Below are 13,713 nucleotides of genomic sequence, written 5' to 3' on the forward strand. Positions count from 1 at the left end.
GGGAAAATGATGGTTGTAGACAATAGTGCGGAACATTTGGGATGTTAGGGGCCAAAAAGATTGTCGAATCCAATGATTGCATAAAAGTATTGTGCACAATCCAGAACATGTAAGTTGGAAGCTATCATCACAATGCATGATTCCATGAACATGAATGTGTATTATTTTATTAAGCTGTAGCTGCTTAAATCTAGCATTGCATCTGAAGTAGAATTTTGTCCGACTACTGAGCCAACAGCTTCGTGGGATAAATAATTTACATCTGCAATTGATCACATTTATAATCAATCAATATACAAAGGGTTTCTCCCCCTAAGGCACACTATAAAAGCCCATCCTTTGCCATTTTAAGAAATTGGACAAGTGTGATATTTGGGGGTATCTCTTGAGAACCCAATTTCTTCTTAATCTTTGTCATCTTCCACCGCATTGCACCCGGCGCAGTTGAAACAGTTACAGAGATCAGGTTGTAGAACTGTATATAAAGCAAAGAAAAGGCTCGGATTTAAACAATGAAGCCCAAGAGTATTATGAGTTCAAAAGGATAGTTATCGACCAATCTGGTTCCTATACAATACCTTTATTTCTAAAATTTAGTAAAAGCAAAGAACATAAGTAAACGCCTGTTTTACAGTCCATGTTAATTCTTTTGAAAGCAGAAAAAGTGGCATCATATAGTGCCAGTGCTATCCACTTCCAACTAGTGAAGGCTTAACCGTGAAAACAGTCGGCAGTTCAAATATAAAGTTTTGACGTGATCATGGTTCTGCAAACACAACAAAGAAATAATTACCTCGCATACACCATGCAGCAACAGTCTGTGAAATGGATCTTGAACATGTAGCACAAGCACATCGCCATCTCCACTATCCTTGATGAATGCCCGTACGTGTTCCTTCAGAGTTGATAAAATTTAGTGCGGATATAAGCAAAGCAAGCATTCAAACATGTGAATGTCCCCTAAAGATGGAGAAAAACATAAGAGTAAAACAAAATCCTTGGTTCAGAGCTTCTAGCTTGTTCGAACTCTGATATTATAATTGCAACAAGACAAGCATTATCATGTGGTCCACAAATTGAAATCGACCTTAACATCCTAACTCTCTGAACTTGCAAATATGATAATAATTTTAATATTGATGATGATAACTAATGTAGTTGTTTGACATATGTAGCCGGCCAAAACCAGTGACAAGCCCTAAGCTTTTAAATATAGGCACTTGTTATGGTTAGCTTGATTGCTGATACATATGATATCCAATGTCATGGTATAAGTTTTATGTACATTATGTAATAACAACTGCCAAAAGAACAACAAATTTAATATAAATAAGATTAGGAAACTAGAAATATAATAGAACCTTGAAAAATTAGCGATTGTTTATTCTAGGTTTTATGCATGAGCAATTTACATGTTCTCATGGGAAACTATTCTGTACTCTATGGTTTGTAAGACCATAAAGAATTGGTACCGTGTAGCAGGTGGATATCACACCAATAGCAAGAGCTATCCCATTGTGTTCAGTATTTTGTGCAATATCACAAAATACCATCATGATGTAAGTGCAAAGCATTACCAGCTGATGTGTAGGTGCAACTGAATTCAAAAATTCCGAGACCATATCACTTCATCAAGTGATTGTGAAGCATTACCAGCTGATGTGGAGCAATCTGGTGCAACTCAATTCAAACATTTTAAGACCATATCACTTCCTGATGTGGTTGTGAAGCATTACCAGCTGATGTGGAGCAATCTGGTGCAACTAAATTCCAAAATTTCAAGACCATATCACTCATTCCCATAGATTATTTCTCAGTATCTTATAGTCATCATATGGTCCCTTAATTTGTCACAATTCTGCCCCATATAGCTTGGGTTATATGATTCTTTGAATGTGCAGTACAGTCAAGAAGTAAGGTCCAGCTTTTCAGAAATCAGCAATAGTAAACATCTTTAGTATGGCGCCTGATGTTTGATTAATTTATATGGTTTAAATATCAAGCTTGAGCCTTATACCAAAAAATTATAATCTTTGAGCATTCAAAAATTTAATACAAGCCTGGGCTCAAACTGGAAGCAAGATAAGTGGCTGGCTATAGTGTTTGGAGGGCCTAACATGTCTGGCATCCATGGGAGAAGGGTTGAAGGTATCAGAGCGACAATAATGTCCGCGGGATGGAAGAGAACGTTTAGAAAGATGAAGAATTAGGCAGAAGAGAAAAGGGATTTAAACTCACCCCAAAAGGTGGTTCAGACCATATACACACCTCATACATGAAATTTGGTCTTCCTTGTGTTCTTTCAACTAATTCTTCTGCCTTTTGGGGTGAGTTTAAAGCTGCAAAATAAGTGGAAGAAAAGAAGTGCGAGCACTTCAAATATAAGAGCAATTGGCCATTTTGCTGAATACCCCTCATGTCTAGAAACACAAACAATTTTAGTTGCTGGATTTATATAAGTCAAACCCATTAAAGATTAAGGGTTTCAAAAACAAAGATTAAATACTAAAACAATGTGAATGGATGATTTATTTGTCCCAAAACAAGCACTATTCACAGCTTTAGGGGAAAATACAATGAAAGGAGGCACTCAACAAACTAGGAACAAAAGTACCATAAAGATAGAGTCAAATATGTAAGATAAAGGATTCTCATGAGTTAGACAAAAAGATGTAAAGTGGTGGAGTATTGATCAGGATCATACACAACGACTGAAGAGAAGTTGGTGGCAACGGTCCTCATAGTTGGATCAAATAATAGAGAAAATGATATTATTGAAATATTTGAAAGTCAAAAAGGAAAAACCAAGTTTAAAAAAGTTGAGGGAGGAAGGAACAAAAAGAAATCCGTTGGTTTAAACTTCAAAATGTAGTCCTCAACAAGAATGAGGCAAAAAAGGATCCACAAATTTAACCGAAACAGATTAGAAAGTTTTTTCACTATGTTTCAAAAATTGTGCACACCATCCCTGCACGAGGACCCTATCACCCTAATGATCTTCTCTGAAGTTTTCCAAGTCTATCAGATGTCTCTGAAGATACAAAAATGTACAATGTGTTAAAAAGCGAAAAAGATGTTGAGCCTTCCTTAAGCTCTGGCATCAAAATATTAAATATGAACAAGAAAAGCAAACATTTCAACATATATACACTCATAAACCCGTAGGCCATCAATTTACTCATGCCAACTCATCCACCTTTCTACTTCCTAACCATCAGGAAACAAAGTTTAATCAGAATCGGAAAAAGTTGAAGTACATAGTGAAAAACAGAATCAAATAATGTGTAGCACATATTCAATTCTGAAAAGGAAAACAGATGATCGACATCATGTTGGAAAAACATGTCAAGAAGTATACAAATGTAGCTGGGGCTCCAAAAATTTATCAAATATATAATTTATTAAACAACTTACTTCATAACTCTCAACCAGTTCGGATAGGAAATTACGCCGCAGTGCTTCTCTTGTTCGGCAATCTACCCGATGCCATGCATTCAATGCAATCTTCTTATCATTATCAACATGGCCTTTTCTTTTTGTTGAAGATTTTTCCAAGGCTTGTATCATGTTTGCCTAACACAAAAATCAGAATTGTAATTATTGACATGCTAAACTGCTGTAACAAAATGTGATACTTATATATCTTACCATCGATACTAAAGAGTACTCATTAAAGCAAAAGGCACTATATTAAGTGATTACATATGAAGTGACATTATCAATAATTTCCCAAACTGCAGCCAAGTCAAACCTTGACAATAGACTACAAAAAAATGATTAGGGCTTACCCTCAAGCAAACAAAGATTAAAGAATGATCCAGACCGGTGCTGACTAGCTAATTAACAATAGGTTCCAGGGCACTCATCAAATAATACATGGAAGGCTCAACCAATGGACTGAATACCTATAAAACAGCTCAAGAAACTAGCCTTAAGTAATAGGCCAGAAAATTAGAGAGCAAACTGCGATTCAACTCCAATTGGCTGCTTTGCCTAGGATTTTTCTACTTCTTTTTCTTTGGATTCAAACATTATACTGGTTAAAGAGGAAGCAAGCAATTCTCACAATTATAGGGATATTACAAAAAAGGCCAGAAGACCAGAAATGGTAGTGAGCTGAAAAATAATCCATCATTTGTTAGTTTTGGATCTAATAATGGTTTAGCGAAGGAAGGTTTTCTGGATTTTTTTTGATCCTAATATGACACAAGTCCAATGGCACTGGCAAACTTTGGCTATAGCCAACAAGTGCATGCTGAAATATCGTGACGACACAGAGAGGCAAGTGGGTGAAAGTGCATTGATTAAGATGAAGTCTGAACACTTACAACAAAAGAAGTAAAGGCTAGTATGGTCCAAACACAAGTCTAGAGTCTATGGAAGCTGAAGAAAAGTCCAATGGCGCTGGCAAACTTTGGCTATAGCCAACAAGTGCATGCTGAAATATCGTGACGACACAGAGAGGCAAGTGGGTGAAAGTGCATTGATTAAGATGAAGTCTGAACACTATCCAACAAAGATGATAAGCCCATGCATGATGTGCCTCTAAAAATTAAAACCTCTTTTGCAGTTCCAGCGATAAAGATCCAGGATTATTACCATCAAATTTAAGGAGTAAGTGTTAAAGCAAATTCATATGGACTATGCATATAATCTATAGATATCACACATGCATGAGCACATAATAAAAGAACATGATGCGAACATCACAAATGACCAAATGCTATGTGCCTGTAAAAATGTTGATCAATTTTAGTATAAGTGATTTATTTTTCTCTTCAATGATCCCTTTTATCAAATCACTGAATCTAGAAAGTTGAGGTTAGCGTTATAGCAAATTCATAAAGTTTTAGTCTAAAATTTGGTTCCCAGCAATCTCCACATTCTAAAATTTTGATGAGTTACTTTCATACCCAAGAAAACAAGTAATGAACATATACACTTCACAAAAGAAACAGTAAAGTAACAAACCTCCACATCCATATCAACATTCCTAAATGCATCCCATTCTCCAACATTTGTCATGCAAAATGCCGACAATGGTGTGCTGTCCCCTATCAAGAAACAAGTTGATGAGACCACATATCACATTATATTGAACGACTAAAAATCTGATGAATAATGATTGCAACAATGAACAATCAATTATAAGTAAAGCATGTAGAGCTTGTGACTCAGAAGAAATTTTCACCAAGATGACAAATAAGTGGCATTTATGTTTCTAGGGTCGCCATCTAGGGGTAAAACAACGGCAAGTTGGTGGAATACATCCCCAAATCTATCAAGAATCAATATCTTAGGTCAACTATGACCAGTAATGGGAATTTGTTTGAAGGACCAACAAAAGTAATATGAGGTGAAGACTCAAACAAGAAGTTGGAAAAACAGTCAGAGAAGATAAAGCTATTAAAGGTGGAAAGAGGAGGCAAAAAGGGGAGAGCAATGAGCATGTTAAGGTGATTAAGTGATATAACTTTATAAAGACCTTAAATGCGTAACACTTAAAGTAGATACGCCTAATACACTCAAAACTCCATATAAGAAACAAAAATAGCTAATCAAGCTGTGAGCAAGGCTCCTATAGCGGTTGGCTAAAAAAAAGTAGGTACAAACAAAGGCAATGATGAGAAAATAATGGCAGCTAAGTGTGAAATCACTAAAAAGAATAAGATGCACACAGTAAAATTGGAAAATATATATTGATGAGATGCATGACAATTATGACAATAGTTCCCAAAAATGAAGTAGGAAATAGGGCAAAAATGGAGAATCAAAAAAGTTGTCTTGAGGAAGTTATAGTGGTTGTTGTCAAAATGGCAACGCCAAGGTTTGTGTCAATATTGGTACTATATTGTTACCTTACAGACTTTGTACTCAGCAATACCATTATAGTAATGGGCATCTTGACAAAAGAATCGATAGAAGGTTCCTAATAGGAGCATAGGATAAGTAGTCACCTCCAAATCTAACAGAAAATTTTAGCACTTAGGGGGATATAGTAGGACCTGTGATAGCTAATTTTTTGTCAAACTGACAGGCTCACGACATAAGATGCTATAGATATATAGACTCCGACAAACAAAATATAATGTTACTTACGCTCTTGTGAGGGGGACATGTCAGTCGGTATGTACTAAATTAAGTTGTACAGGAATCAAATAAAGGATGATTTCCTGACAAATTTAGGAACTGGAGACGACGGCGTAAGTGCCCTGAGTTATGGAACAAAGAACTTCACTATAAACTATATCGTAGGTGTAGACAGTGAACCCAGCATACGTACCAAGTAACAAAAAAGAGAACAGAGAAGACACATAGGTTTTTGCAGGGCAGAACTAAAAAATGCAATCAGTCCATGAAGCATAACTTAACAAGTAACAGAATTCCTAATGACAACCCAATATGTGACATAGGGAACTAAACACAGACCAATATGACTGACATGAAGTACAATGAGATGTTCACAAGTACTGTCTAAATGAAAAATTGATAGATGGGAACCATTATCAACAATAGTTTGTAAGTGAGGATGGCAATAGACGAGCCACAAGTGCTGCACCAGAAGTAATATTCTAAGATGAATCTAGGATGCAACTATGCAAGTTACTTCCACAAGGCAAACATAGCTAAGTGAAGTTAGGTAAAAGCCTAAAGCAGCAGCTCCCTCTGGCCTAGGCAATCAAGAATATGTCACAATATGGTGGCTTCATGCGGTGGAGTCTCATTACATCGGCAAATCCAGAATATCTGCAACAGTAGATGGCCCTTTAGTGAAGCTACTTCTTCACAAGCTAGGTGCACATTTCAATAGAATAGCCAGATTATTTGCATTACTGCTTAAAAGAGCTCACTAAAAACTGTGCTAGCAGAATCCAAAAGTGCTAAACGGCAGGCAAGACAACAATCTCTGCATTCTAAGGGCTGTCTGCCAAGACCCCTAAAGTAGATCTTACTCTAAAATATGCAAAAATAAGCCTTAAAAGTAGCAGAGAACACAAAGCAAACGATGGCTACACAAAAGCTTAAACTTCAGCATTTCACCCTAAGGTGCATAAGAAACGGAAAAGAGCAGCAAAAGAAGAAGAAAATGATGATAAACATGCACATGGTGGAATTGACAGGCACCAGGGCAAAAAATGGCGCCCTAAACATCCCAATCTCTCTGGAGTAAAAGATTAACTTGTGGATAAGTTAGTGATCCAATGCATGGGACTACAAATCACAACTGCCTAACTAATATCGCATTGCCATAGAATCTGAAAACTCATGACGCTGACACCTAATGATACAAACGTCAAATTATATTATAGCACAATAATCAATATGCACCACCTATAAATGATAGATAATAACAGCCAGCCTGAGAAGTGGGATCGCAAGCCATTAAAACAAAATATTGATATCTCCTCAAGATTAAATTTTAAAGGAATTATATTTTTTTGACACTTGGCACCATAGAGCATCAAAGCTGTTGCATAAAGGATCTCAAGTGTCAAATTACACATAACAAATAATGGCAAATAAGTTATGGGGTGTGTCAAGGATCTTTTTGAAGGAGAGGCATAGCCCAATAATGAGAGATACGACCTTTAAAAATTCTGTAAAGAAAGAAAGAGGCCTCAATAATTAAGGTCAAATAATCTCCAAGAATCGATACAAGGGAAGGCAATTGCTTAGTACTAATGAACAACAAGCATCTTTTACTAACATCCTGCACTTGATGTTCAAAATTAGCATGAAGGCTATGCATTGAACTTTAAAAAAGATCCAAAAAGAAATTGGGCATTTTTGTATTAGACTTGCAAAGAAAACAAGGCAATTGATACCCAATCATCAGCTCTGACTACCATTTCGCAAAATTAATGCCTCGAAGTGGATGGAAATGAATCAAAGGTTCCATTATAAACTTTTAGTCAACAGGATAATAATTGTGAACCAGTGCTAGCAAATGTACACATGCTAAAAAGCAGATCAAAGCTATCAAGTAAAACAAGAGACCAACAGATAGAAAACTCACTGCTTTCAAGTATCCAATCAATTCGAGAAATGACAATTGAGAAGAAGTGCAATGGGTCAAAAGAAAACGGTTGGAGTATAAGATTAAAATGTCATTTTCTAAGACACTAGCAAGGCAAAACAACTTGCTATTCTGACCATTGTGTTAGTACAATAAAAATAATGTAGAAGGGGATTTTCCACCTTTTTTGAAAAGTTCAGCACCGCTACAAGACTCACCTATGGACCACAAATGGAAGTCTAAAATCGAACAAAACAGCCAAGATTGAGACTGCTGGTTTACGATGCTGCCTAGACTATCTCCATCTTGTGATGGTAAAAGGACAAAGAGAATGGCATAGCAAGTAAATTCAATAGTAGATTCAAGAAACAAATGGTTCGATCCTTAGAAGTTGATCAATCAAGCTCTCATGGAAGATTTGGATAACTCTAATTACATGTATTTTAAAGACTGAAGTTTGAACCATTTGTCTTCTTAAAGCTCTTTTGGTGAACAACGTAATAATGAGAATGGCAGAACAATATATGTACATAACATGAAGGTGACGCAAGCAACATGATAGCAAGTATACCATAAGAAAAGAATGAGAAATATTTATAGGATACTTATAATCCATGTCCGACATAATAATATATGCACCGTAACAGTCATAACAGCATTCTGTAATATAAATTTGGCATTTCTTTTATTTTCCTTCTCCATCATTTTTAAATTAAGAACTAAAAGAATTTGCATACAACACATGCAAATCTGTGCACACTCAAAACAAATACATGCATAATTCATATGTAGAGTAAGAGAACTGTAAACTTTTAAAATACTTTTTACACACCATTAAGATAAAAATGATAACATTTCAAACACATTCTAAATGTACAATGTACAATCAGCACTCAAAAAAAATGTGAATTTCTCAGTCAAATAAAAAGTTAAGATTGGCATTCGAAACAGAACATTAATCAATCAGTTCAAAAGATCATAAAATATGCAAGCAAATGTAATATGCTCATACCTAACACAAAATCTGAGACAAAATTTTCCATTGTAAACAAATGCATGATATTAACCACCATAACCAAAATGTGTTCTACAAAATTGATGTGATGGATACATCATTTCTCTCTTTAAAAGAAAAAGAAAATCAGCAGCAAGGAATTGTGCCTTTTTCCTCGGCAAAAAAGCCAATATATAAGATCGATACTTATTGAACCAGAAACACATGAATCCCCATCTGCGAATACAGATCTAATCCCAACAGCTAAAAGGCTTCAAACTCCTGTATCAATGAATGCATAGGAAATAGTAGTGCATAAGAACAAGAATCTGACGAAAATATTTACCCCATGGAGGTGGAGCAAAGAGCCCCCTTATTTCTTCGACATTCAAACGGGGAACAAGTTCGATAAGTAAACGATCATTCAACCATCTGCGTGATCGACGATTACTAACCTGTAATATTTTAAAAGTTCAACATTAAAAACAAATCAAATATAGTCAGTACAATTAACACAGAGCTAATATATAGATGTTGACATGAACAGGTGAGAGTAGAAAATTTTCCTGCAATCAGTTATAACCAAAATATGGTAATTCTAGCTTGCATCAGCATGGATTAAATTCAGGATTAGGGAAAGCACAAAGTATTGAGTTAGTTGAGTAAAACAACATACACAATGTTAATAATTTTATGACAGAATCAGCTTTGGATGAGGATGATTGATGCATCCATTGTTATAATGATCTAACAAGGTAATTTTTATAGCTGATAACGATGCAGGTTGATGTTCCCAAAGAAAGAAGAAAAAGAAAATGATGCAGCTTGGATCAAGTTTCAGATAAGAAGGCTCATTTTAGCAGATCCATCAGTTCAACTAGAAATAAGTGTAATTGATAGTTAGTTACACTTTGGGGAAAAGAAAATCAATTGACACTTCATTCTGATTCTATTGTAAACTTAAGAGATTGAAGCACCAATTTACACTATATTGTATCTTATGAAGCTTGCCATACTAGTAGGTTATGAGCGTAACAAAGGAATGCACACCAATTTACCCGACGTGCGTTCCTTATAGGATGAACATACAGCACTATAACGTCACTTGGTTAGAGGAGTGGGATGATGTGCCTCTTGACTATGTTAATGATCCGAATATCTACGAGAGGCATAGCCACTCGATGAGATTTTAGATATCGGTATGTATATTGTATTTTAAATATATGTAATTAATTATATTATTTTATACTTTTTACCTCACTAGTTGATTTTAGGATATTTCATATAGCTTATTGTAGCATGCAACATCTTACTCATTATTTTATGTTTTGTATCATTTTAAAACCACAAGATGCATCATTTAGGTTAAAACGGGATTATAGAAATATCAAAAAATATCGAAAAAACATCAAACTAGACTTAAAATTATTGAAAAAGTTGAATAAGACTAATTAGCAATTAATTAAATTTAAAATATTTCAAAAAAAATGGGTGTGCCGGTTTAGAACCGGCACGACCGTACCAACCCGCTTATTGACCAGTACGGATCCCAATACCAGTTTGGCAGACCTTGATATATAGCATACTCATGTCTCCCCCAACACCACTATGGCTAGTCCCAATCTAGTGGAGGATTGACATCATGTTAAAATCAGTCATGGAAATATGTCAATAACTATGAAATGGATCCAATCATGTGTCCCTCAACTTTTGCCTATACTTTTAAGCTTATCTGTTTGTTCCTTATAGAGTTCCATGATATTAAATTTGCATGATATATTACTGAAGACAATCCAACAATCTTATTAAATAGCAACAAGCACATGTATCTAGGATGATCTAGAATGCTAAACTTTGATAGATTAGTGAAAAACTATGATCATTTGTTTAAAACTGCCTATGATCAGTACAATGCAGTTAAAAATAGTGTTCTAAAATGTTGCATAAGTGGATGCATGTGTATTCAGTCCTTTAGACACAGAAATTTCCTATATGCAATTGCTTTTTGTGTTTAGACCACGTATGGACCAAAAAGATAGTTTACTTAGCATTGTGTGGCTGCTTATGTGGTCCATTTGGATTGTGGGGCTGCATATGCAGCTCATTCTTATGTTACCCAGGTGGACGGAGATGATTCAAACTGATGGTTATGTTGGATCTGGGTTTTGGATGGACCAGATATGGATAATATTAACAATAATATTAATTATCTTATGACTATTGCTTTTAGGTATTACATACTAAGCACTATGCATTGATTGTTAGTTGTTGTTAATGTTGCCATTATTTATCCAAAACAATATCAATATCATTGATATTGTTTTTATTGCACTAGATATAATTTATTTATTTTAAATAGTTTAAAATACTAACCATATATGTGCTTGCATATGCAGCCCATATGCTCCATGCTCACTATGTCGTCTCTTAACCACCCGCATACTGCAGCTGTCTTTTAAAATATTGGTTGAAAACTTTAAAATTACACATAAATTAGGTGGGATATGAATTGTTTCTTATTCCCTAGCATTTTCATTTTTGTCATTTGACAAAGGACATCTTTGCTCATTATGTTCATTTGCATAATTCCCAGTCTTGACCCATCTTTTTTACCTACATAGCATAAAACTATTTACATGACATCAACCAAATCTGAGAGCACATAAGTTAAAAAATTTTTCTTTTCCAGAAAATTTTTTTATAGCAACTTAGTATGACCTCAAAAAGAATGCACTTTTACTACAGAGAATAAGACCTTATCTACAACGTTGCTGCAGAAACTAAACAATTTCTCAAAAGTTGCTCTTTTGTTATCACAAATCAGATTAAAAGAAGAAGACAAATCAAACCCTTGCCTTGCCCGCCAAGCTTTCAATAACATCAATCTTTCTTTCAATCAACTGCCCGCGGGACTTCACTGCCTCACCTTAATTTCCAAAAAAATCAACCAAATCAAACGAAGAAGCGCATCACACAACAACATAAATAGATAGCAAAATAGTAAATTTTAAGCACAGATCTAAAAATCCATGGCAGCTACTAATCTAACTCATATTAATAGAACACAAGAAAAAAACTCAACCGTTTATCCGACAAAACTTGGATAAATATACCAAATGAAGAGGGAAAAACCTACCATTTTGAGAATCAAAGATGGAGAAAGGGAAGAATTCCTCCTCCCGCTTCACGAAGTCCGGCTTCGCCATCGGATTCGAAGGTGAGAAAAGGCCACCAACTTTATCAATTTCGAAGCTCTGCCTTCCGCTCGCTCTCTCTCTCTTCTCTCCCTCTCGGAGATTGGAAAAGGGGAAGGAGATCGAAATGATCGGCGGTGAGGAGGAGATGAGGCCCAAGGATACGGCATCAATTATTCCTTCGCGTGAGAGAATATACTGCTTTTCTGTCAACCACAGATTGCCGTATCGACGTGCAGCCCTAGATTAGATCTCAGACACATCAGAGCCGTCTAAACGAGGGACCCCGATCTCGTCTTAAATTTGACCGGTCTCTCGTCTGGACCGGCCCAATTGGCCCAAGTTGTAGTTGGGTTCAGTTGGCCCAGGTTAATAGCTTGGAGGTTCAAACTAAGCCTCGGGCTCAACCCAATTTCTTAGACTTCAAATCTTATTTGACTCTTCTAATATACAACCAAGTGTGCATTGATCCGGCCTAACCTTAATTGTGTTCAACAAGAGGAATTTTTAGCTAAGTTTGGTCTGGGTTTGCATGGTTAAGAGTTCAGAATCGAGTCTGCTTTCTACTTAGGTCATGGTTTGCCTATTAGGCAATCGTACTTGCCTAACTTGCTTCTCGATTTATCATGTAAATCATGATTCGTTATTAGTTGAACACATGAAATTTACTTCAAAATTTGAAGAGAAATGTAGGGAAGAGAGTGAAAACAAAAATGGGCAAGGTGTATATCAGAGATATTGATGTTAGGACAATGATTTCCTCATTGCGACCTTGGCCCAGTGCAAGTTGCTCTCTAAAAATAAAAAACCTAGATATTAATGTTTCATCTTAAGAGCGGAATAAACTAATGAAGCGACAGTTATAACAATAGAGAATAAAAACTTGATCGTTCTAGACTCAAAAATTTTAGATGAGATGCTTCAATTAGGTTGAATTACCTTAAGAATACCATTTTTTTTTCTTTTTTTTTTCTGCTGAAGCGGATGTATCATATATGTCGAATACGAATACGTCCAAAAAAATCAAAAGATAATAAGTTCCGGAATGCACCGAATAATTCTCTTCCTTAGCCACAGGATCTCTTCAGAATGATTAGCCACATACGAAGCTACCCAATATGCTGCTCTGTTGGCCTTGCAATACACGTGTTTTGCCTGCACAGCCATCCCACCACTGATCATAGCTTGAATGTTCTTGAGCAATGGATGACACACGCCCATCTTCTACATCTCATGCTGAATTCAATCTAAACCACTTTCGAGCATGATAGCACCTCTCCGCATTGATTTAGCAAGAGGTTGGATATTCAAGATGCTAAGCCAACTCATACCTCCCCCCCCCCCCCCCCCCCGGCTTCCACCCCCAAACAGAAAACAAAACCCTGTCCCTTTGAGTGGACTTAAACAACTAATTGTGAGATCAAAATCTAAATAGAAATATTCTAGATACCAATGCAATCCATGGAGCCTTTGTATGCGCATAATGCCAACCCCTTGGGCATCAGACC

General features: G+C 35.9%; 1 protein-coding gene across 2 annotated transcripts; it reads right to left on the reverse strand.

Annotated features, from left to right (window-relative positions):
* Positions 1 to 140: 140 nt before the first annotated feature.
* Positions 141 to 12,390, reverse strand: LOC103708000 (R3H domain protein). Of its 2 annotated transcripts, XM_008792748.6 has the most exons (7): positions 12,148 to 12,390; positions 11,867 to 11,937; positions 9,358 to 9,466; positions 4,972 to 5,054; positions 3,415 to 3,573; positions 794 to 895; positions 141 to 475 (listed from the first exon to the last, which is right to left on the reverse strand). In XM_008792748.6, the coding sequence occupies exons 1-7, from the start codon at positions 12,215 to 12,217 to the stop codon at positions 323 to 325; spliced, it is 747 nt and encodes a 248-aa protein (XP_008790970.4). In that variant the 5' UTR covers positions 12,218 to 12,390; the 3' UTR covers positions 141 to 322. The 2 variants fall into 2 exon arrangements, with proteins under 2 accessions (XP_008790970.4, XP_088559247.2); XM_088703121.2 differs by lacking the exon at positions 11,867 to 11,937 and having other exon boundaries at positions 12,148 to 12,389.
* Positions 12,391 to 13,713: the final 1,323 nt, after the last annotated feature.

The sequence above is a fragment of the Phoenix dactylifera genome, chromosome 8 (genome assembly GCF_051530095.1).
Source record: "Phoenix dactylifera cultivar Ajwa chromosome 8, Ajwa_hap1_PhDact_Kaust_v1.1, whole genome shotgun sequence".
Lineage (NCBI taxonomy): Eukaryota > Viridiplantae > Streptophyta > Magnoliopsida > Arecales > Arecaceae > Phoenix > Phoenix dactylifera.